Consider the following 27913-nt stretch of genomic DNA (forward strand, 5'->3'; position numbering starts at 1 on the left):
AGTGCCAATGTTCCAGCTTCCTCTCCAGACCTGGCACTTGCTACCTGTTCTGCTATCTCGTCTTAATTATCTGTCTCTGTGATATTGGATTCCAACCTGAGAACCTAATGTACTTTCATCTAGCCAATAGCAATGCTCGTTTCACCATGACCTCACCTCTTCCCTTGTTTAAAACTTTGCATCAGGTAGTCTCACATAAAGCTCAAGGACATTGAGGCCTGAATACATTTCCAAAAGCAAAATTATATATTAGTGCTGGTATTTGCACAATAATTATGTGGTTGGTGAAAAAGAAACCCTGAATAAATAATTCAACTGAAAGATTTAAAGATGTGAATTTAAATCAGGAGGAATGATTGAATACTTTTTTTTAAACTTTCATACTGTCAGCATTTAATAGTGACCATCATTGAAATTCATCAAAAATGAATTTCTCCACCTTTCTCCACAGGTGCGGCTCTTGAAATGAAAAGGATCTCTTTCATCTTTTACTCTGATAGACTGTGATGAAAATGTAATGCATTTCGTTTTTTAGAGTAAATGTTTTTTGGCAGCAGAACTGTAATATATGGCAAAGAGAAATAACATTGTGTTATGTCATGCCATTTCAGTCTTTTATTTAAATTATATTCATCACCCTTAAACAAGGGTTGACCTTTTTCTTACAAGGGCTGATCCATTAAATTTTTTTTAAATCACTGTTATTGAACTTTATATGCACTAAGTTCAATGTATTTATTTTACAGTCTATTTAAAAAAGTAATTTAATATAAAGCTTGTTTAGCCCACAATCCATCTGCCATTGTTTGGCATATACCTACAATTCATGTTGTGCATTCATCCAGGGTTTAGTCCAGGGTTTAATCTCGCTGCATTCATCAATGCGTGTGCTTTTCATACTTACTAAATCTTGTTTTGATTTCCAGAGTGGTTTGTTTTATGAGGGTGATAAGATGCACATGAAACCTTAGCAAACATCCAAAAGAAAACAGAGTTGTCTCTGTGAAGAAATGAAATGTGATAGATGTATAAGGTGCTTGAGAACAGCTGTCATGTGCACCTGATGTCAACATACATAAAGTATGATTGTCCTTCATGTCTCCTTTTGTAATAGTGCAGCTTTTTAGACTCCCCAGTAATACTTTTTGAAAACATGCCAACATCTAGAAAGTGGCATTGCTAATGACAGATATAATGGGGCTCAAAGTCTCAAAACGAGTCCAAAAATATGATACAACATTTCTGAGACCGGAAAGCTGAAAATAACCTGAACATTTTGGGGGCATTTTAAGGTTTTAGTTGAGTTAAGTAGAGACAGGAAGTGACAGGAGGGGGAACAGGATCAGGAAATAACCTCAAGCCATGGCTTGAACTCAGGGCACCCGAAACACTGTTGCGTGATATGTCAGAACACTGCCCACAAGGCTAAGGCTCTGACTCTTAGAACTCTGTTTTAGGAACATGAAAATGAAATGAAATAAGAAATATTTAAAATTGTCAGAGCTGATAGCTTGGGCAACAAGCTCATGGACCTTTCCCGATTCTGTCACCCTCTCTTCCACTTGACTTCCTGATATTTCACTGTACTGTCCTATCTCAATAAAGGCAAAAATACTAATAATAAATCTTTAAAAAAAAATTAAGGTCACTAATCTAACGTTCTATCTAATCTTATGTAATCCATTGTTAAAGGTCCCATGGCATGCCATTTTTCTATTATTTTATAATGTTTCCTGAGGTGTACTTATATTGTTAGTATGATTTTTACATCATAAAATGTCATAATTTAGAAATAAAAGGCATTTTTTCTATACTGCTGTTTGCCCTGTGGCTGAAGGCCCTGTTACAAGAGGCGTGTCTGCTGTGAGACTTCAGTGAAAACGCCCACTGTTGTGATTGGCTGACATCTTTGCATTTGATATGAGCGGAGGGGGCGTGGTTTAACGAGGTCTACGAGGCACGAGCAGGCACGAGCTGCTGCCAGAGAGACGGATGGACCGGAGTTCACTTCACATCGGTTCTGTCAGTCTCAGTTCAGTGAACTGTTTTAGTTACAGCATATACTTCAGGTTATTAGTCTATTTCTAGTCGGAGGGGCTGTCACTCATGTCAGAAAGTTAGTAACTTTAGTAAATTATGGATCAGCGCTGACTGGAGACGCGAACCGTTTTTAACGATTCAGTCCGATTTGGTGAACCGATTCAGTTCACTAAAAAGAACCGGTTCAAAAGAAAGATTGTTCGCGAACCGGACATCACTAATGTACCAGAGACTGAGCTCAGCGATTGCTAACTAAGTTATTTATAGTAACTACTGAGTTATGAGAGCGCTGTCAGTCAGCGCGAGTTTATTGTGTTTGTATTTGAGAGTTCTGAATAAACACGAGTCCCAGTCACGCCGAGTCAGTCTTCATCATTATTACCAACTTTGTTACACATGCAAAGTACCATTACAGCTGTCGAGATGAACGAGTTATGAGTAAGTGTTGATAATACCATTTATTTTTAGATATGTTCCTATCATATGGAAAGCGTCAGTGACGCGCATTGAGTACACAGCGCAAACAAAGACACAACAGCAGTAATCGAATGTAATCCAGTTTATTGTGGGGATAGCTGGCTAGCCCGGATATGCTCACGCTCACCCCCCTTCTGCTTAATCTCGCGCCACGTTTGGTGCCTCCGCTGTGGGCCAGATGCAGTACTGGGGGTCGGGGATGTTGGAGGCCGACCGACCAGTGCAGCCCGAGCCTCGGCGTGTGTAAGGTTTATCTCTAAAGATGTTACTCTGCTCATGTTTAGCAGAAACGACTGTATGCACATTGTAGAACAGATAGACGCGACGAGGACGTACAAAAACACTGACTCACAAGATAGAAAACACGAAACCGCTCTGTCGGGGGAGAGAGAAGCCGCAGCGTGTGCTCGAATAATAAATAATTAGCTACACATAAGAAATCACTGATCACAGATCAGAAGGAACTGAAAAAAGACTTCGGTCTTTTTGTACATCCAAACTCTGAGAAACTGCCAGCGTTCACAACCCATGATCTCTCGAGCGCTTGCATGGGCGTGCCAGATTCTCTGGGCGGAGGAAAGGGAGGTAACCGTTCCTGCTTGGACGTCAAACCAGGAGACTTCAGGATTGGCTAGTCTGGCCTGTCATTTTCTCAAAGGCAGAGAAAGACAGCCAGAACTCGGGTTTACACCGATCAACATTTCTATCCACTTGGGGACAATATTCAGGCTAAGGCAACTCATATTAATTTTGAAAAACCTCATAAAATGAACATTTCATGCCATGGGACCTTTAAAGGTTCCGTATGTGGGAATGAGCTAGTGGTTGGAATGGGTACTGCAGTCCAAATTAAAAATATAGTTTGCCCCGCCCCTCCTCCTCAGATACAACGCTCAATGCAACGGGTTGCCAGTTTACTGGACTTTGGAGCAGTGGAAGAAGGTTGTCTGGTCCAGTAAGTCCCGTTTTCCATTGCATCATGTGGATGGCCGTGTACATGTAACCGTGTGCTCTTTACCTGATGAGGTGATGGCACTAGGATGCACTGTGGGATGAGGACAGCTGGGGAGAGAGTGTGATGCTCTGTGCAATGTTCTGCTGGGAAACCCCGCAAATTTGACACGTGCCACCTACCGAAACGTTGTTGTAAATCAGGTATACCCCTTCATGGCAAATGGTATTTCCTGATGGCAGTGACCTCTTTCAGCAGGATAATGCACCCTGCCACACTGGACACATTGCTCAGGAATGAAAACTCCATCTTGAAACTTACTGGACTTGAGGACCTGCTGGTCATGTCTTAGTGCCAGAGACCACAGGACACCATCAGGGGTCCATGCCTTGGCATATTTGAGATGTTTGGTGGCACGCTGATGAATCATAATGTTTTGGCTCGTCGGTGAATATAAATCTATATTAATATACTGGACTATTATTCCATTTTTACATACATGCTCAAGACTGCTAATTGATTATGCTGGGATAATTATTGGCCAATGCCAATTATCTCAAATTGGTTAAATATCTACTGTTTTTGTTAGCCTGTCCAATATATTGTTCTTTTACTACAGCCCAGACACACAAAAGCACTCACTCTTACCAAAAATCGTAGAGCCTAATTTTTGAGACATCTCTGTACTTTGCAGTTTTTTTTTTTAATAAACCCAATCTAACAGGCACCATGGGAGATTTGTGCATGCATTTCCAGCTTTTGTCCAATAGCTAGGCACTTAGAGAAATATATTTTTTGTTTGGAGCAATCGAGAGCCGGGCCACTGATGGCGTATTTAGTGCTGAAACAGACCACAGTGTGCTCATAATAATAAAAAAGTATCAGTTTTCTAGCATAATTTCAGCTGGCTTGACATTGTCGTCTAGTAAAAAAAAAAAATCACCACGCTGAATTGATTTACAGCTTCCTTTTCTGGGTTTCTTTAGCACATTGTGTCATTTATAAGCTCACTTTGTATAATGTCTTTGAAAGGCAGTTCACAGGAGTGACTTCACTTTAGTTGAACAAATCTAAAGCCCCATACGGTTTGTTCTGTAAACTGAGTTCTGAAAAAGCATTTCAACAAGTGAGTTTTGAGCTTTATCTTTGCACAAGATAAAAATAGCCTTCTGGGCTCTGGCTCATTCGACCAGTAGCGTTTAGACAGAAGCGACTGCTGTGCTGTGTCCCAGTGTTGAATCAGTGTGTTTTTGTTATGCAGCCTCTTTTCTGTTGACATAGCCTGAGTGGGCCATGTGCTAATCCAGCAACAGGAAGTTTTGAGTGCCACCACCCTCTCCCTCTGACACATAAAAATACACATGGTGTTGGTCTCTAGCTCTCTCTCACTTTCACTCAGCCTGTGCTTCTCACTCAGAGACACGTATGCCAATGCTTTAAACAGCTTGTGTGCATAGATCTTAAGACCTTTCTCATGTTTCTATGGTCTGACCTCAGTGAGTAAGACTAGAGCCGGTCTCGGGTCAGTGTCTCACTCTGGAGCACTGCCACTGCTGAAGGACATGTGAGTGTCACCACAACATTACCTTTACTGAGGCCATGCTGGAGTCACACACACATTCACACACTGCCTCACTCATTTACTCACATTGCAGTGGCCTGCCAACATTTCCATCAGCAAAATTAAGGGTGGACAGTATGACAGTCTGTAGGTGGTATGCATCATTTTATGTTGTTATATATATCTATATCTATATCTATATATATTACACAAACCAAAAGCTAAGGTTATTCGTGACGGATGACAAATTAGTTTTCTGCATGGTTTTTAATCGCACAATGGATCTAGCATGATTATTATCAGTATAGCAGAATCATTACCAATTGATACTTTTTTCTTTCCATTGCATGATATATATACCATCATACTGCCTAAGCCGAAGATAAGCATCTTAAACTCAGAATGAATAAACATTATTTGTGGTTCTTTTCCAACTGTTGACGTAATGTCAACGTTGAACCATTGTTCACAGCCCCCTCACACCCTTATCCTCCAACTGCATTTTTTTCCCTCCTCAGGGAATGTTTCATTTTTCTCCATCTATGACTCATGGATTGCCCTCGGTTTGTTGGCAGGACGGCTCTTAGCCGTCTAATATCAGAGCAAGAGCGGTGAGGCAGGGACAGGGCGCTTTATCTCTCAGTCACCCAAGCCATCTTCAGGGAGATGTGTCAGAGACAGGCCGAGCGCTGGACCACAGGATGACGTAGAAACACCTCCCACTCGATTTATCACTCTCCCCTTCTGTCTGTGGGTGTCGACAGTCGACTGCATGGGAATGATTCAAAGAACTCCCTCAGAATGACAAATTATAACGGCACAAATCAACATGAACAGAGTGTGAAGTATCCACAGTTTAAAAGGGCCCTGTTTTACACTTTTTCACTTTCCCTGAAGTCCATATGTGATGATAGTTGATTCTTGTCGTTATCATGATATTTCCCTGACCCTTAGAATTAAACATGCTGTTTTTGCTGCTGCACTTTTTAAAGCCTTGTTTAAATATTCACCTCGCTCTGCATCGCGAACCTCAGTTGGGACACCCCTCCAAATCATTGAATTCAGGTGTTCCAGTCACTTCCATGGCCACAGGTGTATAAAATCAAGCATCTAGGCATGCACTGCTTTCGCCAACTTTCTGCAGAGTCAATGTTACAGACCTCCAAACTTCGTGTGGCCTTCAGATTAGCTCAAGAACAGTGTGTAGAGAGCTTCATGGAATGAATTTCCATGGACGAGCAGCTGCATCCAAGCCTTACATCACCAAGTGCAATGCAAAGCGTCGGATGCAGTGATGTAAAGCACGCCGCCACTGGACTCTAGAGCAGTGGAGGCGTGTTCTCTGGAGTGACGAATCACGCTTATCTGTCTGGCAATCCAATGGATAAGTCTGGATTTGACAGTTGCCAGGAGAACGGTATTTGCCTGACTGCATTTTGCCAAGTGTAAAGTTTGGTGGAGGGCGATTATGGTGTGGGGTTGTTTTTCAGGGTTTGGGCTTGGCCCCTTAGTTTCAGTTGAGCTTGACCCCTTAGTTCCAGAGGATCTTTTAATGCTTCAGCATACCAAGACATTTTTGGACAATTTCATGCTCACAATTTTGTGGGAACAGTATGGGGATGGCCCCTTCCTGTTCCAACATGACTAAGCACCAGTGCACAAAGCAGGGTCCACAAAGACATGGATGAGCGAGTTTAGAGTGGAGGAACTTGACTGACCTGCACAGAGTCCTGACCTCAACCCCATAGAACACCTTTGGATGAACTAGAGCAGAGACTGTGAGCCAGGCCTTCTCGCCCAACATCAGTGCCTGAGCTCACAAATATGCTTCTAGAAGAATGGTCAACATTCCCATAAACACACTCCTAAACCTTGTGGAAAGCCTTCCCAGAAGAGTTGAAGCTGTTATAGCTGCAAAATGTGGGCCAACTCCATATTAAACCCTACGAAGAAAGAATGGGGTGTCATTAAAGTTCATGTGCATGTAAAGGCAAAAACTTTTGGCAATATAGTGTATATGGATATGAGAACATGTGTATAAAAAATGAAATAAAACAACGCTCTTAAATATTTTCTAGTTTCATTAAAGGGGTCATGAACTGGCTTTTTAAAAAATGGTATACTGTTGTCTGAGGTCAACTGATGACGTTTGCAAGGTTTTTACATTCAAAAACATCATATTTAATAAGTAATAGGCTTTTTTCTACCCTGGTTTTGAGGCTCTCTCAAGAAACACTGGGTCTTGATGCACTGAAGACTTGGAAGTAAACGCCCACGGCTAGGATTGGATAACAGTTTTGCATAATTAATGAGCTTCAGCTCCCCTGTAAGTAGGCTACACGAGGAATTGTTTTGAAAGCCTGTGAGAAACAGCAACCGAAATGATTCGTCCCACAGGGCTCGCAAAATATCTTTATCAAACAAACACAATGATTTATCTCTCATCCACCCGCGATTGATTGGAATGTTATTTTTGTATTACTTGGCCCGCCCGATCGGTGGATATAAGCATTAACTGTGCATCTCACACACAGACACACACAAAAGTATGTCGCAGACTGCATGATCAAAACTTCCGCGATTTGTATTTTTCCTTCAAATATCAAGTCGAGAGTGAATACACATCAAGAAAGGAATGTTATTTTACTATTTAAGATAGCCCGTCTGAAAACCACATAGCCCCGGGACACTGGGCTTTGCGAGCCCACGCCACAACGTTACATATCCGAGTCGGATCCCGATTCGCAATGAACCAACAACACCACAAATAAAGGATTCTTCAGCCTTTGACAGCGTGCTAATGTTCAGTTAGACATGTACACATAATCAATAGATTATATCAAACGATCTATAACAATGCAATACTGTCACATATAAAAAACATTTTATTCACACAAGTGTGGTTAATCTCATCCTGTCTGCAAATCCAAAAAATGAAAGAACAGACGCACAATGTCTTCCTCACGTGAGCTGGATATTAAAAATAAAGTTCATCCATGCATTCATAATAGTAAAATCCAAATGAAGCTTATGCGGTATGTTTAGAAATTCTATCCGGTTTAGCGCCACGTAGGCCTGTGTTATGTTAGTGGCACGAGTTGGTAGGCGGGGCTACAGAATCAAGCGTTGTTCTTCTTCTGTTGAGGCGGTGCTTTACTACACTCTGACGTCATAGCCTGGCATATTCTGAGATCGATCGTTTGCTGGGCCGGGTGTCAATAAAAGCTTTTCTTTGACTAACAAGGAAGTTTTCAGCTCTGAAACTTACAGGATATTCTTAAATTACTATGACCTTTTATATATCAAAAGCTCAAGGGAAAGTTGATTAGTCAATTCATCACCCCTTTAAACATTTTCATTCAATTCACATTTTTATTAAACATGGTTATTTTCATTAAAAAGGCTTATATCTGCTGTCTACATAGTACATTACACCACCTCTTTTACTGCAAAACAGCGAGACAGATCCTGTTTTCTATAATGCGGCCCCTTTAAGTGAATTTGGAAAAGATAGATGGATGATGTCAAACATCAAACCCCAGATGACTCACTCGCGAGGAATGTAAATATGATGTGTTCAAGATTCATTCATCATTCACTATGCATGCTAAAATACACTCTGCTGAGCAGGAGAAATCTATCACTGATTATGTGCAGTTCTAAGCTAAAATACGAAATATTGCAAAGGACGTTTAAAATACAGAGGCAGATTTTAGTATTTGCATCCTTTTTTGATTGTAATATTACTGTTGACTGCATGGTTGGCACATGTAGGCTCCTGTTTGCTCCATGCGGCCTGTTGTAGAGTATTATTCTCAGGCTCTTGTGTTGTCCATGCTCCCTGCTGTTGTACTCCAATTAAACGTTTCCTTTAGCAGGCCACCTGCCATTACCCATCAGCAGGAGGTGAGGGATTTCAGCTCTTGAGAGCGGAAATTGTAAAGGGCTTTGAGTAAATGATTGATGAAGTCAATCCTGATGCAGATAGAAGACCATAGCTTTGATTGTATCTGAAAGCGTGAGAGCAAGTGACGTTAAACATAGGGTGATGAAGAGGATTTGGAGGAGGGAGTCGTTCTTACCTCGCTTTCACTGCCATTCACTTTCATTCTTTTACTCTTCCTTACTGTTTGGGATCTGTAGAATTTAAAACATTTTTTTATACTTTTATTCAGGATACATTAAATTGTTCAAAAGTGATCATTTAGATAATTTTATAATGATTTCTGAAGGATCATGTGACACTGAAGACTGGAGTAATGAAAAATTCAGCTTTGTCATCACAGGAATAAAATATATTCAAATATATTGAAATAGAAAGCAGTTGTAATATGAAACAATATTACTGTTTTTACTGTATTTTTGATCAAATAAGTACTCAATCAATAAATCTTACAGACCCCAAACTGTGGGGTTTATATGAAGTGTACCTTAATATTGTGCATTCATTCAGTATTATATGCTAAAGCATATTAATATAATGGGTTATGCTAAACAGTGCTTTTTTTTGGTCTCATTGCAGATTACCACATTGATCAATCACAAAGACAAGCTCAAGAAGACGGAGAAGACTTTACGTGCCATCCAGAGAGTGGGGCAGGCGGTCAGTGTTGCAGTTAGCCGCTTCGTGGCAGTGGGTGAAGCCATTGCAGTGGAGAATGAAGACCTAAAGGACGAGATGGGACTGGCTTGCTTTGAGGCTCGGAGAGCAGGTCTGTTTGATACTACTCAGCTTGAAGAGCAATGACACATATAAGCAGCTTTCCAAGGTATAGTTACTAGGCAACGAGGAACAGGAAATGGACAGCTGGGTTAAACATAGTGTAACTTGTCAACAAGCTCATGACTGCCTGTCAGAGTTTGTGAACCATGCAGAATGGATTTTACATTTTTAATTGATGTAGCAACAGGATGCAGAATAGCATTTCCAATTTGAATTTAAGGAAGTATAATTAAAATGGAATAACATATTGTCAGACTGAAAAAAGATAGCAAATGCCAGAATGTCTGGTGGAGGAAAATTACTCCCTGAAAGGACAAAGGACACTTTTTGCATCTGAATTCTGAACTAACTCATACAGTTAGCGCCTTAGCACCCCCATCCGAGACGACGTCACACTGAGTGAATTATCTTAGAACGATTTTAATTTACATGCCTTTTCTTTCACCTGGATCTCCCCACATCTCTCCTCCGGATTTCATCCAAAATCTTTTTGGTTTAATGTCAATTCTCACTATACAGTATTAAACGTGTTTGATATCGTTTGAAATGTCTCAGTGCGACTGGTACAAAGATCTCATCACCACAGAAGTAAACTGTTTTTAGAGACATTTTGATAGTTATGGTGGGTGTGGCTTCGGCCATTTGGTCTTCTGTCAATACTGACATATGGGAGAGTGATTAAATATAAATTCCCATTGTTAACATGTTTTTCCAATTGAAAGAGATTTCTGTCTTGGTCTGAGCATATAAGGAGGTGTGACAAAAAGTTTGGGGCGCAAACTTTACATCATTCCGCCCATAACGCTGGACGTCTCCTACAGATACTCAACGTTATGTAATTTTTAGAAAGTCAGGTATGCATCTTTCACTCTTTAGGCTACTTCAGAGTATTTGATGTTATGTATGGATTAATAAATTGTTGCATTTTGATCTATTCTGACTTACTCTGGAATTATGAATTATCTCTAGTAGTTTATGAAACGGGTATAATTTCAACAAATGGTTAAACAGAATAATTAAATGTGTGACTAACTATTAAATAAAAATGAACAAACAACCAATTGGCATTCTAACCTAAATTCGAAATTATGATAAATGGGGTCAGATAAAAGATTAATTGGAATTAGATCCCTTAGTCAGCTGGAAAGACCGAACGCGCAGCGACCTTCACCCGTGATCGTCGGCCTCCATTGGAATGATTTCAGCAGGCTTACAACATATAAAATACATTCATATTACAGCGTTTCTAATGTTATCATACACACAACATATGAGTTACGTCAAGAAGCATTAGATCATATTAATAATCAGTTTTGAATAATATGTTTTGCATACACTACCGTTTGAGGTTGTATGATTTTTGAAAGAAGTCTCTTCTGCTCACCAAGGCTACATTTATTTGATACCGTAAAACAGTGATATTGTGAAATAATGTTACAGCTTAAAATAACTCTTTTCTTTTTTTAAATGTAATTCATTCCTGTGATGACAAAGATGAATTTTCAGCAGCCTTTACTCCAGTCTTTAGTGCCACATAATCTTTCAGAAATCATTATAATATGCAAATTTGGTTCTCAAAATTCATTTCTTATTATCAATGTTAAAAATATTTAGCTGTTTAATATTTTTATGTTAACCGTGATTTAAAAAATCAGGATTCTTTGATGAATGGAAGTCATAACATTTATGTTTATTTTCATGAACTTTTAACATACTGACCTGAAACTTTTATGTTTCTTTTATGAAACTTTTATGTGTTGGACGTATTAAATTCCAGTCTATCCAATTAAAATTTATTTTCAACATTCTGTGGGATGTAGCCGATTGAAATCCGATTCCAGTTGTGGGATGAAAAGTTAACCCTTCATGTTTTATTATGAGCTGAAATTAATAATGAATTTTCACAATGTAATCTATTTAGAGCCTATAATTTGATTAAAATGGGGCTTTCACATCCTTATGAATGCCGCTGTTTTGAGATGCATGAGAACCAATTGCAGCATTTCCTAGGCCTTTCTTTGTGCGATGCCTGAATCTGTTCGGGTATGTAAAAGGGAGAGTGCTGCAGTTTCTCTCCTAATAAACTCTCTATGTCCCATCTGTCTCTCAAGAGTTTGCCTAAAAATACCCCACAAATGTGCGTTTCCATATCTCCCGTTCGTGGTGAAGTGTCGCTGCTCTTAGAATAACCATCACGAGCACAAAGAGATTTGATCTGTTTTGATGGTTTGAAGAGGTTTACATAGTCAAGCAGCTGCAGCTATAAAATAAATAAATCTGATATGGGAGGTTTCTTATAAAGATTAGATGATTCTGATAATTAGTTATTTCTGCTTTATCTTATTTAATAGACTTGTACCCAAGAAATTAATGTAGCGATATTTGGAGATTGTCTTACATTTTAACAAAATATCTTTATTTTATTATATTTTTTTATGATTTGCTTTAAAAAGTTTTTTTGCTATTTAATTTAAATAAATTCCACTTGATATTTTGCAAGTCCAAATAATTTTTAGTACGACTTCATATTTTAAACAGGCGCTTTGTCAATCAAATCCAACTATCTCAAAGACTCAAAGTGTGTTGTGGTTTAAATTTGTCCCTCCGGTCTGAAATAATAGGAGCTCTGTTCTGTATCTATAAATACAGATAGTTGGTGGTCTCTCCCACCTCCCTTCCCATACCTCCCAGGGCAAAATACTTGCAACAACACTGGAATTAGATTGGCTTCAAGTTAGTTATCAGACTCCCCACAGTGTTTGAACGCTCACCCACGCATTTAATCCTCCTGATTATTACACAGGCCGCCCATGTGTGACGGGCAAAAGTTTAGCCCAAAACACATTGAGGCAGGTGGGGAAAAAAGTAGACTTGTCTCAGGAGAATTAATCAGATGTTAAAACTGGTGAAATTTTTCTTTTGGACTTTAGCTTAAGTAAAGTAGTTCAGCTGAGGTATGAGAGCACATCATCTGAATGTGATGAAAGGGAGCTTTCATTGAAAAGGGGAAGTCCTGATTTGAGAAAAAACCTGTGACATTTGTGTGTAAACACGGATGTGACAGTGGTCTGCACCTCTTTAAATCCTGGAGTCTTTGAATGATGTAGAGATTACATTGCTGTGATTTGCTTTCATCGTCTGTGTGGTTTTAAAGTGCACTGCATTTGTTCCAGTGTGGCTGTTTCTTCAACTATGAACGCTTTTGGCCCTGTGTACTTTTTGCAAAAATAAAACCAGCTTGCTTTAGAAGGAAGAGTTGTTGAACGTTAAAGGGTTAGTTCAACCAAAAATGAAAATTCTGTCATTAATTACTCACCCTCATGTCGTTCCAAACACGTTAGACTTTCATCTTCGGAACACAAATGAAGATCTTTTTAATGAAATCTGAGAGGCACTTTCAAGCCCCAGAAATGTAGTAAAGACATCATTAAAGTAATCTATGTGACGCCAATGGTTTGACCTCAATTTTATCAAGCGCTGTGAGTGCTTGTTTCGTGCAAAAAAAAGCATACTTTACCACTTTATTTACAAAATATTAATCTCTAACGTGCATTCATGAGAGCACCACGATGGATGCGTGCAAGCCTGTCACAAGGGGGGTGCGAGGCCCGGGGTATATTAACGGGGGTCTACTGTTGCTATAGTAACAAACTATTTTTTGTTTATGTGGATATTTAAGAAAAAAAATTGTATATTCAGTTTAACAGCAATAGGTTCAAGAAGTTAAAATGTGAAACTGAACTGCGCAGTGCGCACATTTTGACGCTTAAATTATGTTCTAAATTATGAATGGGTAAAAAAGGCCTGAATCCACTTGAATTCGTTTGGACTGTTCTCTCACTGAATCATCTGAAGAGATTTATCAGTCATTAAAACAAACAGACAGTATTGACAGAACAACCAGCGCTGTTTTTCAGTAGTTTTCCTCTATGAACATGCGCTAAATGGATGTCTGACAATTTATTTGCTTTTTGCAGTTTTCAGATTTAAAAACGCTTAAAACGTCTAAAGATTTGCACCGTTGCTCTCACTCCGAAAAGTTAGGCTATGCTTATTTAAAGCTGCTGTCCGTAACTTTTTTTTGTGTTTATTTATAAAAATGATATAATGAGAATGTACAACATGAATCCATTTTCCAAACCGTGTTTTTGTCTTAACCTGAATCATTATGGTACACTTATAATAAGTGTTTATATTGGGACTATTTCAGACCGGTCTGGTAGGAACCACTGCGGAGGAGCACAGTCTCTCCGTGACTCGCCATAGACATAAACGGAGAGAAGTAGCTCCAGCTGCAATGTTTGCATACTTTGACTCGATTCTACAAATCCACACCCCCACTAGAAGCCTTCGTTCAGCCAAGGAGAGAAGGCTTGTAGTGCCATCACAGAGAGGCAAAAAATCCCTTTCCAGAACATTTTCATTCAACGTTCCCAGCTGGTGGAACGATCTGCCCACCGCCATCCGAAATGCTGATTCGTTGACAACATTCAAAAGTCAACTAAAAACTCATCTCTTCCATGAGCACTTTAACCTCTTAAAAAAAAAAAAGGTTGACTTTCTCCTCCTCTTTCCCTCCCTACTCTAGCCTGTGCTACTCTGAGCAATGCACACGGACTAAGTATTTCAGGCACTTGTTGCGCTCACTCGACTCTTCACGACCAATCGCTTATTGTACCCCCAAGTTGTAAGTCGCTTTAGATAAAAGCGTCTGCTAAATGCTGTAGTGGGATCCGGTATTTATCCCAGTTCCTGATTAACCCTTAAGATACAATTATATTAATTGCAGATAAGCAGTCTTGTGCTGTCAGGTCAGTATTAGGTCTAAGCCTACACTAGCTCGTTATCTCATACCATTAATCTAGTGATATGAACATCTCGTCCCTTAATGAACAATACAAAATCAATAAACAGTCAATAACCCTTGTAATGAGACCATACTCACCACCCGGTGGTTTTTCTCAACGATGGTTGCTTGACCCCTTGGCCGTGTCAGATGCGATAAAAATGCTCTATCTATTCTTTATGCAATTGACTTTATAAGCTGAGGTAAAAAACTGAAAAATACTTTTTCTTTATAAAATGAAAATTTATTTATACAAAAGATAAAAGTACTGGTTAAACAATGATCCAAAAGTAATTAGCAAAATAATAAAAGGTTACAGGTTATAATACTTCAGCTTATCCAATCTCAGACAATCATGAATGAGTGGGTCAATATAAAGGTTTGAAATACCTGGTATGCAGTTTCAAGCAATAGATGTAAAAAGTAACTTGTTCTCGTCCGAGCAATACAAGTCAGATTGATACAGCAGAGCAATGCAAATAAAAATACAGAGAGAGAGTAATTCTCAATGATGGTACATCAATCAAAAGAAATCGAAAAGGAATGCACACCGACAGAAAAAATACAGGGGTATTTATACCGAACTGTTTACATGTTAAGCAATCTGGGTTCTTTCCAAAGAGGAAGTCTAGTTTGTCTGCAAAGGAAATCAAGTGTGTCGATATCTTGTCATCTTAGTTACTCTTGTACAGACGATGCTGGCTCTTGCAGATTCTTCCATACTTTATGGTTCTTCCTTCCTTTTCTCCCCGTCATCTTAGGATGTCGTTTAACATGAGTGTGGGTGTATAATTCAGGAAGTGTTTTCGTTAGTTCATTTATACTCATATTGTAGCTTTCCCTTACACCCCCTCTTGCACTCACGGAAATACTTTTACTATTAACTTCGTCAGGGTATATTACGTTCAATTCATCCAATCTAACATTAAAAACATAGACAGTAGGAAGTACATAATCCAAACAACACTCATGAAACCGATACCTAGTCTCACTCTCTTTCCAGAAGAAACCAATCACGAGAGTCCCGTACTGTGCGGACAGATTCTTAACCATCTCCCGGTACCATGTCTTCGACACGGACATCCATCGGAATGAGTTCCTTCTCCTCGGGGCTCGATCCATTGCCATCAGCACTTGCGGAGATAACGCCAACTCGGCACCACTCTCCATGCTTTCGTCTACCATCCTTGGAACCCAGTGGGCTCTCGACAGACGTACAAAGCAGAGCTGTTGGATCGAGCACATAGACAAAGACAATTTGGCCGTTAACACGCGCCATCCTTGTACAAAACCCCGGAACAACCATTTTCCGCCATAGATAGGTTTGAATCTCCGCACAGCACCGTCCTTTCGAAATAGTTTCTCTGTGTCCAATCAAAAGCTCAACAGCTTCGTCTAGGTCTACAATTATCCATTTCATGTAAGCTCAATGCGTGATAATCGAGATGATGAGTGCTCTTTGGGTCAGTAAAATCCGCCATCGCTTTATAAAATGTAATAGATCTTATTTCAGCCATGTAATAACCCTGTTTGATTACACATTCTGTACAAAAATTCACATACATCAACATTTCTCTCTTATAAACCATTAATCTCAAAGGATAACAATATTTTTCACATTCGTGACATCTTCTCTGCATTACCCCGCTCGGTGTCTTTTTCATTATAGGCACCTAATGTAACACCAAATCATAAAATAATAAATCATTTTATCATGCACTATCTAGGATAGTTAATTCAATACAAAAAGAAAACAAAATAAATCAACTCATTGTTCTATTAATCGTAAGAAAAGAAGACAAAATAAACCAACTTATAATGTTCCGTTAATCATTGTTCATTCAATGAAAGAACCTAATACCTCTAAACCAAATCAATGTTAGATGATGGTAGATTATGTTTAAAGAAAGAAAAATCAACAGAAACAAAAAGAAATCACTATCAATCTTAAAGAGTGAAATCCTCTTTGTTGTCTGCTTTTATTTGGCCAGAATAAAAACAGAGAACATTTTAACATACTATTAAAAAATTACTATCAAATACTCGCAAATCTGCTTTAGTCTATAATGCAATAAAGTAATTGAGCAATAGATCATAAAATCAAAAAATTTGTTTTTGAAAGAAAAAATCAAAATACAGAATATTCGTCTTCTTCATCTGACGTCATGAATGATAACAAACTAATACAATTCAAGTTCCAAAAAATGTCATAACTTCCTATTTACCAAATTATTTGGAAAAATCAATGGAAAACTAAAAAAATAATGAAGACATTATAACAGTAATCATTCTTATTTATAATAAAAATAAAATGAAAACAAATCATCATGGTCATAAAAAAAAAAAATGATAAACAAAATCATCTTGGTCAAAAAACATAATGAAATGAAAACAAAATATCCCCGACCCTTTCAAAAAGAGGGCAATGACTCATTTTTTTTTTTTTTTTCTGAGTCATTCTCCTCCTGTGTTCAACTGTGTTTCAACAACACCAAAATTTACAATTGTCTAAAAATTTGAATAATCGGCTGTAATCATTAATGCCCACAAGAATTGAGAGCATGAATAATTTTGGCTCTTCAATGTGCCGAGAACTGGCAGCCATTATAATTACTAAAAAATACAAAACTGCCAGTTTTATCACAAGGGGTCTAAGCATATCATTTCTCTGATAGCTTAATGCGATCAGAAAAATGTATGTTAGGATAGCAATCACTATTCCAACATATTTCAGCCAAAAAATGTCAATATAACATCTAGCGAAATTGTATACAAAAATTGCGCCTGCAAAAATCATTACCGCAAAAATGCCTCTTTGACCAAAAAGTTTTACATATCTAGCGCTTCTCAACAGCTGTGATACTAAAATCAGAACTAAAGAAAAATCATCCAGAATATTAAAAAGACCTAGGCTCAAACACATTAGAAAAAATTGTTGGCGGTGATTATAGAACAGCCCAGAAATCCAATACACAATTAACCAAAAGTTTATAATAACCATACTCACTATATCGCGGTTCGCTTGTTCTTGGCTGGGCCAGGACGAGCTTGTGTTTGAGCAATTTGGATAGGCCATTATCTATTTTTCGTAATGACCGCTGTTGTAATTCAGTTATGTTCAATCACCTTCCAAGTGTCAGTCTGTGTCAAGTTCACTAGTCAACCTGCCATGCTTATAAGGCCTCGAGGGGCCTCTTAAAATTGCGTAACTCGCAGTCCTCAAACTTTTCCATCCTCAATGTCAGAGTCGAACTCGCTTGCAGAGAGAAGCGCTTTCCGGTCCTTTAAGGAACCGTTCAGTTTCGACAGTCGATTGCAAACCAATCCTATTTTGGAAAATTTAATTATCATAACTGTCGATACTGTCACTATAAAGATGACAGCCAGGCAGATTACCACTATTTGTATGTAAAACCATGATTCTACGAATAAGTCCCAAACGGAGACAGCAAGCTCCTTAACATTATCCAAAGCCCACAGAATCGCTTTAGTTTGTACTTTCCAATAAACCGTGAATAGATTCCCTGTATTTGGCCTTATTAATTGAGATGAGAAGTCTGCAGAAAACATAAAATGCGGGCCCATTGAAAGGCCTTCCAGGTAATCGTCGACTAAATCAAAAATTCCCCCTAGCTCAAGTTGACTTTTCACCATAGATGAAAATGCACATTTTTTCATTATCTGATTTTTTGCTATCAACATTAAAGGAGCCCCTGGCGTAATTTGACTTATATCTTCCCATCGTTCCTCACTTCCAATCTTGTCTTGGCCCAATTTCATCAAGTCTTTAAATGTACAATATAAGTGTTCCCCTTTATACATCCATGTTATATTAGGGCTGAACATGTCACCTGGGGTTTTAACAGTCCATTCATCGAACATCTTTTTGTCGCAAGCCTGTTCTTTACCCGGAAACCACAAATATTTCTCCTCTTCATCCCTTCTAAATTGAAACTTGCCAACTCCAAAATTCCATGAGCTTGATGTAATTTTATTCACGTCCTTTAAATAGTCATCAGACCGTAGACTATGCCTAGAAAAAGGACTCGATCTTTTTATATTAAAATTAGATGACGCCATCAATACTTTATAATCCCTACCATTGCTACCCCGATGTTCGCTAGGTTTCAACATTGGTAAATAGTATTTATTACTCCAATAACCATGGGTCAACACTAATTTGTTTAGTCCTATATTTTATTTATTATTCCTATAAGATATAGAAATTGGGAATATGTTCTTATTTTTGCTCTCTTGGAACGTTCTCCAAGTGACTGTTTGGCTAGATATCTCATCCAATCCCATTGCTACAGGGAACACATCCCAAACTCGGTACTGGAAGTTGGATAGTCCAATCCATCTTAATGTACCTTTATTCATTCCATCACTATGATTACTCCAAATACCTTGATTTGTATGAGTCCACCGAAGTGGGCCCTCAATTGCCAAACAATAAAGCACTATAGCGGATCTATATTGTTGATCAGATATATTAGTTAGAATATAACTCACTATCCCTGATGCATTCGCTAGTTCTAACGATATTCCTGCTCGTGGCGCATAATCCAAAGTCAATGGGTGTAGTCTACTACCCCCTACTCCGTTTTTCCACAATGTGTCGTTAATCGTCCATGTGTCTCTCTTTGACTCGGCCTTAACCATTTCGTTGTTTGCGTCTTGATAACTCATCCAAGAATGCCACAGCTTGATGACCTCAATGCCATACTCTTTAAATTTATCGTTATCCCATTCGGATTCACTATCCAAATAGCAGATCCAGGCACTAGTCGTACCATATTCCGTTTTACAATGTATATCTAAATTGTACCATAACTGGTTTTCAGGTTTATTACTCAAAAACGTATTTTTAGTCAAATATGGGCAATCTTTTCTGTTCTCACACAATGCAAGTGGCACAACCTTTTTCTCACATGTCACCCAGTCTAACTCTGCATAGGCTGGTTTGGGTCTATTTTTAAACACCCCCAAAATTAATACATGTGGCTTCAGTCCTATTGGCCAATAACTTTTCTGCACTGGGTTGCTCAAATCTGCATTATTCCACGTGTTCTTAGTTATTTTAATTTTACTAGTAGATCTAATTTTTCGTTTTTTGTTTGCTCCAATTACGCTGTCATTTTTTATTTCCATAGGTATGGCTCTTTCTATGCCACTTTTTCCCATCCAGGTTTCCTGCAACACAGTACTGACCTGTTTAGTTAAACAATCCCATTTGTCTTTTTGTGATACTTCCACAATAGGACTATTCCATATGTTGTACACATGCGACCTGGACGTAAGGTTAGTTATATCTGAAAAATTATAAACCAAACCCTTCAATTTTACATGTGTCTGGTTATGGGCTTTTAAACTACTCCATTGTAACTTGGTTTTATTCTTTATTACTTTATTCCCATAAAGAACTGGCCCTTTGGTTGCACTGATTCGTTTTGTACCCTTACAATTCCAAAAAGATTTATCTATTTTAGCAATAAATCCCTTGAACATTTCCCTTATCATTCTTGGCCCATATATTTCGCCTTTTAAAGTTACATTTTGTTTATAACAAATTTTACTAACTATTCTTTCAATTTCAGAACACGAGGCTACTCCTATTTTACTTTCTTTATCTTCTACAGATATGCCCAAGCAAACTATGAAAAAACTTATTAACAACGATATTAGTGACGCAACCAGGAACAGACTTAAAGTTCTCCTTTTTCCTCTCAGCGTCCTCTGCTTTCGTCTCGTTTCCGTTCCTTTTCGCCTCATGTTGCTGCAAAACAGAAAAAGAGACACAGAGAGACATGTCAACCTAAACTTTCCCTAACTGCTTTCTGAACCAATTGGTTACTTTGCTCAGCGAGTTAGTTTTAGGGATCACTGATCGTTCCACATGAACCCCCTCTATTGATCTTCCAACCCCCATGTAATCTGAGGTAGTTGTTAGTGAGACTTTCACTTCCCACTCTATACTGTGCTGTCCAGGTTCTATTTTGACCTTTACTATTTCTGACCCTGTAAACGTCCTCTGACGACGTGCTTGGATAGTAAGGTTCGTTTCCCAGACATAAAAACTATACTCTCTCGGCATATAAATAGGGAATTCTTCCTGGAAAGACATTTCTTTAATTACATCAATCATTAAATCGTATAATAATTTTTCCTTGTACTCTCCCTTTTCTTTATAGTTCACAAGACCATCCCCGTCATGCAATGATTCTTTCACCACTTGTTTCCATAGATTCAGGTCAGTGTCTCTAGACAAGGTTTTGTCCAGAACTTCCCCTTTTCGGAACGGGTCGGAATCTAACGGTATTTGTTCTCCACAAATAAACAGCCTGTCCCATAAAAATGCCTTTTCTTTGTCAGAGATTAAGGCTAATGGGTTCACTTCCCATTTTTCCATAATTTTACCATTTTGGAAACATCCTAAACTGGTACCACTTTTCCTAGTTTGCCATACTCCTTTCTGGCTGGTCACAACCATCCAGCGTTTTTTCAGAAGAATGACACACTTGTCACACCTTTTAAGTTGTCCTTGTTCAACTAGAACACACTTACACTCTTGGCCTCGTAGATTAAATTTTAATTTACAATCTACACAGTTTTTACAACCACAATTCCCAGTGGTTAGTTCGTACTGCCAAACGATCCAATTCTGCGTTTTTATCCGACATGCTCCACAGATTGAAATGTCTCCGATTGCACATGGGCCAACGGTTCTTTCACTACAGAACCATTTTGGCACAGTTTCCACCTGCGCTTTAAGCCAGGTGTGGCTTTCCCTCATTTCTCGAGGTCCTGCCCAGAGGAGTTTGCAAACTTCCTGTTTGCCACAGATCACACAGTCAGTTGGTCTCCGTCGGATAGAGGTAGTGCCCTCTCGACTCTCTCTATGCCACGTTTTCACCAAAAAGGATTCACTAAAATCTTTAACAACTACTACAGCGCCCTCCGTCGGATACTTAAAATCCTGCTGAGAGGTCACTCGCTGTTTGTTCATTATAGTTTTCTTAGTCTTTGCTCCCCACAAGATCTCTAACTGACCAAATTCCGTTTGCCTCAAGTTTAACGGTCGTATTTGAAGTTAATTCTACTACCTTATCTTCAGTTCCCGTTTTACTTCGAAAACGTCCCTGTTTTTGTTTTAATAAGATATAAACTTTTTGGCCTACCTTAAACGGATTTTTGCTTGTGTCAGTCGGTTCAGTAATTTGATTTGTTTTTTAAACCCTATAATTCAGAAAATGGAGGCATTCTGGAATTAGTAGGTCCCAGTCTCCTAGACTCTGATTTTTAATAAACCAATTTTTACATCTTTTCACACAATTCTCAGCTATTCTATTTGAATTTGGCTGTTATTTAACTGCTTTAATTAAGGTGATACCTTGTTCTTCACAAAAGTTTTCAACCTCTAGCCCTGTTAAATTATGTGCATTATCTCCACGAACACGGTCTGGCGCACCTCTGTATTTTATCCAGTCCTTTAAGCTATTCACAACCACTGTGCTCGTAGCCTGTGGACATGGGTATATTTGTGTGAAATTTGAGCAATTGTCCACTATCACTAAGAAATAAACATTATTTCTCTTCGTTTTAGGTCTCAAGGGACCCGCGAAATCGAGGCTTATTTCGACATTCTCTTTTTCAGTTTTTGATTTTTCCAAAATCATGATATACACTGGTCATTACCTTCCTACAATCAGGACAGTTAAGCTTGATTTTGTGATAGCTGGTTTTCAGGTTCTGCACATACAAACCCATTTGTTGGCAGTATTTCGCAATATACGCTGTGGAAGGATGCTTCAGTTTATCGTGCAGTTCTTGCAATAGGGTCCCCTCGCTTGCTTTCGTAACTGCTCTCACTCGAATGTATTCATCGACCTTTCCTCTTGCAGCTTCCGTTTTTTGAACACTGTGGCTTGTCTTATTCAATACTTTTGGTTTAGCAATCTCATAGTTGTCTTTAATATTCATCCATAATTCTCTTTGTGCTAAAGGTTTCCCTTTTGCATTATGGAATTCATTCTGTTGCCCTATGTCCAAATTTTGAACTATACCCATATATACATATTCACTGTCCGTTACTAGTATACAATCTTTATGATTGTTATCTTTCATATGTGAAATTGCTCTGTCCACTGCAGTTACTTCAGCTTCCTGAGCACTTTTACTATCCTCCACTTTTACTATCTACCTTTCTCTCTATGGATAATTTTTCCATTTAGCTTGACTAAGAAACCCCACCATTCTTGGCCTTTTTCTGAACTACCATCAGTAAAGTAACACATTTGTTTCGGGTTTATCATAGTCTGTTTTTCCTTTTTAGGCGTTTTTTTTTCATTTCTAAATTCAATCTGTTTATCAAAGATTAATTTTTTTCCATTTCACCCAGGTAAAGGTGTGAATCATCTTTTGTTCATTCACAAGATTTTTGGCTTCTCTTACCAGTAAATCTATACCTTCGCCTTTAGTTACTACTATTATCAGTTTCTCTGCAGCTAAGGATTTAATTGTCAGTAAATTTCTTGCTAACGTCGCTAATATGTCAACTGATGACATATTTTCATTCTTTCTTTGATTTGCCGGTTTTTCATGCGAAATGAACATCACTGGTGATTTTGAGCTACCTTCATTATATAGGATAACTTCCATTTCTTCATTTGTGTTATTAACTTTAACTACCAGGTTCTTATCAGGATCTCTTCGGATAATCCTCCCTGAGTTTAAAGCCATTTCTATTAGGTCACATTTGATTTTTTCTAGGTTTTCATCCCATTTAAAGCTATCCCCGGCTGTGGCTTTATACATTGTTTTTGCTTTAGCACTATATCCTGGAATTAAATCTCGTATGAAATTTAATCTCCCTAGCCAGTTTTTGCAACTGTTTCAAGTTTTTTATTTCTGTATTTTTTAACTCTTTAAGTTTCTCTTGGGTTGATTGTGCAATTCCCCTTTCATTTCCTGAAATTTCAAACCCTAGAAAATTGACCTTCTCCTTCCCCAACTCTAGTTTTTTCAGATTTAACAGGAAGCCAGCTTCTGCTAATCTGCCAATGGTGTCCGTTAGGACTTCCATATGATCTTTTACGGTTTCCGTGGCAATTAATACATCATCAATGTACACTGTGACAGGTAAACCTTCCAAAATTTCCGATATTATTGCCTGGAATACCTTAGGAGGGTTGCAGAACCCTTGCAAACGGTTAAATATCATCTGTTTCCCTTCAAAGGTGAAGGCCGTACGTGGTCGGCTTTCTTTAGCCAATGGGACTGACCAGAACCCATTAGCTAAGTCTATTTTAGACAGGATTTTACCACCTTGCAGGCCATTTGTTGCGTCTCTCGCATTAATTAAATACCTGGTGTCAGGTACTGTTACTTTATTTAATGCTTTGAAATTTAAACGATAGGTCCCATCCGGTTTTTCCATGCTTTGAATTGGGCTGTTGGTGGGACAATTTTCCTGTATACTTATAACCTTTTTATGAAGCAATTCCCCTATAGTTTGTTTTATTTCTGCATATGCAGCTTTATTTAGCGGCTATTGCCTCTGTGGTGTTGGGATTCCTCCCACTATAGTATACTCATATTTATCTGATAACTTCCCACAATCGTTTTTACTTTTTGCGCAGTTATTTTTATATTTTTCGAGTAATTTTCTTAACTCGTCTTTTGGTAGTAGAGTCTCGTTTACAACTCTATTTATCTCTTGCCCCAGGTCGACTGTTTTAAGCCACTTAACTTCCCTGATCTCCTCAGGAACCTTCTCTGTCATTTCTTTAACGAAAATAACATCTTTCAAACACATTAAATTTGAGCTGCCTAATATGCAATGCAAACCTTCCCAAAGATATCTATCTCTAGTGACAGGCCCCATTTCCTTACTAAATCCATACACTCTATATTTGCTTTTTCACTAGGCCTGAGCTTATGTCGGTCATTTGATCGGAATTTATCTTTTTGAAAGTTAGATTTTTGTTTGTCTCTCGCTCTCTCCGCTGGTCTGTTCCTTTCTGGTCCTGAACTGTCTTTCATTCTTTGTCTTCTATTTGTTTCTCTGTCATATCTTGCTGCAAATTTAGACAATTCTGACCAGTCAGTTTCCGCCCCCCAACTTGCAATTTCTCTGCAACCTGGTAGGTCTACAACTATCTTTTTTTTTTTTTTTTAATCTGGCTAGCATTTTTGTTTCAGTCCAGCCTTTTCCAGCCTTTTCAGATAAATATGGCCACAATCCTGTGGTTTTTACTATCTCTACTTCTTTCCTAAATTCGGCTTCCTCATTTATTCCAATTACTTTTGAATTATGATCTTTTAATGTTTCCAATCTTAGAGACAACCCGGTATGATACTTAATCATTTGTTCAATCAGTCTTTTTGTGACATTTAACGTTTCCCCCAATTCAGCTACCATCCTAGCTTTGGCCATGTTCTTTTCGCCTTCTCCCTGGAATCTCATATTCTGCAGTAGCTGAATTGAAGTGACGCTGTCAGTTTTTGCCTGTCTTTTCGGCCCACGCCTCAGTTTAGGCCTTACTTCCTCATCTGATTCTGAGTTTACTCTTCCCTTTTCCTGCCTAGAGATGGCTGCCATTAGTGACAAATCTATTTGAGGCTTAGGAGGAAGTAACTGTTTCTTGCTGCTGGTCTCCTCTCTGTCAGAAGTTGAGTACTCAGATTCAGACAGAGATTCTGAGGATTCTTCTTCATCCTCTATTTTCCTTTCATATTTTTCTATTCTGTAGTATCTTTCACTACTCTCCCTGATAAGCTTTCTAGTTTTATCAGGTTTTAATTGTTTTCTGGGAGCTTTGCCCTTACGGGGCGGTAGCTCCTGATGTGTGTATTCTCTCAACTTCCAAATTTCGTTGTTAGTCGGTTCTTGTCTGTCGTTTCTGTTATCATCTAACAGCATGTAACACAACGATTTCTGCATACAATCTAATTGTTCTGCTAACATATCTATTTTAGCCTTTGAACCTGTTCAATTCGATTGAACAGAATCGATTTAAGTATTATTCAGTATGATAATCAGATACTTAATACTTTTTTGGCCTGGTCCCTTTATATTTGTTAGGTTCGAATATCCTGCTTTAAGAACAAGACCGGGGCAGGTTAAGAACGTTCTTCCTCCCAAACTGTCATGTTCTCTTTAATGAGAGCTACTTAGCCCCTCACGAGATTGGCTTCTAGATTTTTTTGTAAATAATTTTCTTTCTACGAGGTATTTCCTCATCCTCACTATATTCTGAACCAGAACTTTTATCAGATCTACCTTCTACCCGTATTCTGTAATTATCTTTTACTTTTTCTTTCCGTGGATGTTTAATACGGTCTAAACGCATTTTTTCCAAATTCCCATGATCCTCCCCCCGTTATCAGAGGCCTGAATCTTTTAAGGAAAGCACTATTTTTAGGAATCGCCCCTGCCTCCATTGGCATTATTCTACTTCCTTCTTTTAAATGGTCCGCATCTCAACCCGTCGCTCCCTCCCTGTCAGATTCTGATGGGGTAGGCGAGTTTGCTAAGACCAATGCTTCCGTATTGGGAACACCGTTTTTAATCACTCGTATGTTAATTCCTTTAACAATTGGAACGGTGGTTTCACTGTCTTCAATATCTATTATAATTTGTTTTCTTTTACTCGATTCCCCAACCTTTTTGACTAGTTTTCGTAAACTTTCTACATTAGCGGTGTATAAAGTGTTTCTAGTGGTTAATATTTCCTCACTTCCTTCATATCCCGCATTTTTTAGTCGTTTAGTTAATTCATCTTGGGAGAGCAAATTGATATTAGTTATATTATCCTTAGCTGTGTATCTGTTTCCTCTCTTTTGGTAATTATCCTTTTACATTTGAGGTCCTAGTATTGGGTACTCTCTTGGTCCCACAGCGCTGTCCTCCAGATTTTATTACCAGTTTTAACAACAGAAATATCTTTTCTCAGGCGTCCCTGAGATATATTACTGAAGTTAAAAAATGCGGAAGTTACTTTCCTAGTAGCTTCCTCTCTGTGCTTTGAGACTCTGATGGAGCATTTGAATAAAAACGCTTTATTGATTTAAATTATTATTGTTCACTCGGATTCTTTTTAGGTTTGTCAATATTAAATTATATTAATATTAAACAATCCCGGACGATAGCCCCCATGTAGTGGGATCCGGTATTTATCCCAGTTCCTGATTAACCCTTAAGATACAATTATATTAATTGCAGATAAGCAGTCTTGTGCTGTCAGGTCAGTATTAGGTCTAAGCCTACACTAGCTCGTTATCTCATACCATTAATCTAGTGATATGAACATCTCGTCCCTTAATGAACAATACAAAATCAATAAACAGTCAATAACCCTTGTAATGAGACCATACTCACCACCCGGTGGTTTTTCTCAACGATGGTTGCTTGACCCCTTGGCCGTGTCAGATGCGATAAAAATGCTCTATCTATTCTTTATGCAATTGACTTTATAAGCTGAGGTAAAAAACTGAAAAATACTTTTTCTTTATAAAATGAAAATTTATTTATACAAAAGATAAAAGTACTGGTTAAACAATGATCCAAAAGTAATTAGCAAAATAATAAAAGGTTACAGGTTATAATACTTCAGCTTATCCAATCTCAGACAATCATGAATGAGTGGGTCAATATAAAGGTTTGAAATACCTGGTATGCAGTTTCAAGCAATAGATGTAAAAAGTAACTTGTTCTCGTCCGAGCAATACAAGTCAGATTGATACAGCAGAGCAATGCAAATAAAAATACAGAGAGAGAGTAATTCTCAATGATGGTACATCAATCAAAAGAAATCGAAAAGGAATGCACACCGACAGAAAAAATACAGGGGTATTTATACCGAACTGTTTACATGTTAAGCAATCTGGGTTCTTTCCAAAGAGGAAGTCTAGTTTGTCTGCAAAGGAAATCAAGTGTGTCGATATCTTGTCATCTTAGTTACTCTTGTACAGACGATGCTGGCTCTTGCAGATTCTTCCATACTTTATGGTTCTTCCTTCCTTTTCTCCCCGTCATCTTAGGATGTCGTTTAACATGAGTGTGGGTGTATAATTCAGGAAGTGTTTTCGTTAGTTCATTTATACTCATATTGTAGCTTTCCCTTACAATGCATAAATGTAATGTAATAAATTTAATATTTTGTAAATAAAGTGGTAAATTGTTTTTTGAGCAAACAAGGCACTCAGGTCCCTTCATAAAATTGAGGTTAAACCACTGGAGTCACATGGATTACATTAATGATGTCTTTACTAACTTTCTAGGGCTTGAAAGTGGTAGTTGTGTGGACTGTGAAT

At 38.3% G+C, this 27913-nt stretch overlaps 1 protein-coding gene and 1 long non-coding RNA gene across 5 annotated transcripts in view; one reads left to right on the forward strand and one right to left on the reverse strand.

Annotated features, from left to right (window-relative positions):
- The window catches only part of ctnnal1 (catenin (cadherin-associated protein), alpha-like 1), a 97450-nt gene that overhangs the window by 37957 nt on the left and 31580 nt on the right, over positions 1-27913 (forward strand). For all 4 annotated transcript variants that reach the window (XR_013817540.1, XR_013817541.1, XM_079829997.1 and 1 more), the window contains exon 2: positions 9553-9742. Coding sequence is in view for 2 of the 4 variants with exons in the window: in XM_079829997.1 (XP_079686123.1) it covers positions 9553-9742 (190 nt within the window). In the remaining 2 variants the exon portion in view is untranslated. The remainder of the gene's footprint in view (positions 1-9552; positions 9743-27913) is intronic.
- LOC307134340 lies at positions 17868-27718 on the reverse strand. Its single transcript, XR_013817542.1, has 2 exons — positions 26979-27718; positions 17868-20375 (listed from the first exon to the last, which is right to left on the reverse strand). It is a non-coding gene; the product is annotated as an uncharacterized lncRNA (long non-coding RNA).

The sequence above is a fragment of the Gobio gobio genome (genome assembly GCF_949357685.1).
Source record: "Gobio gobio genome assembly, chromosome: 11".
NCBI classification, from domain to species: Eukaryota; Metazoa; Chordata; class Actinopteri; order Cypriniformes; family Gobionidae; genus Gobio; species Gobio gobio.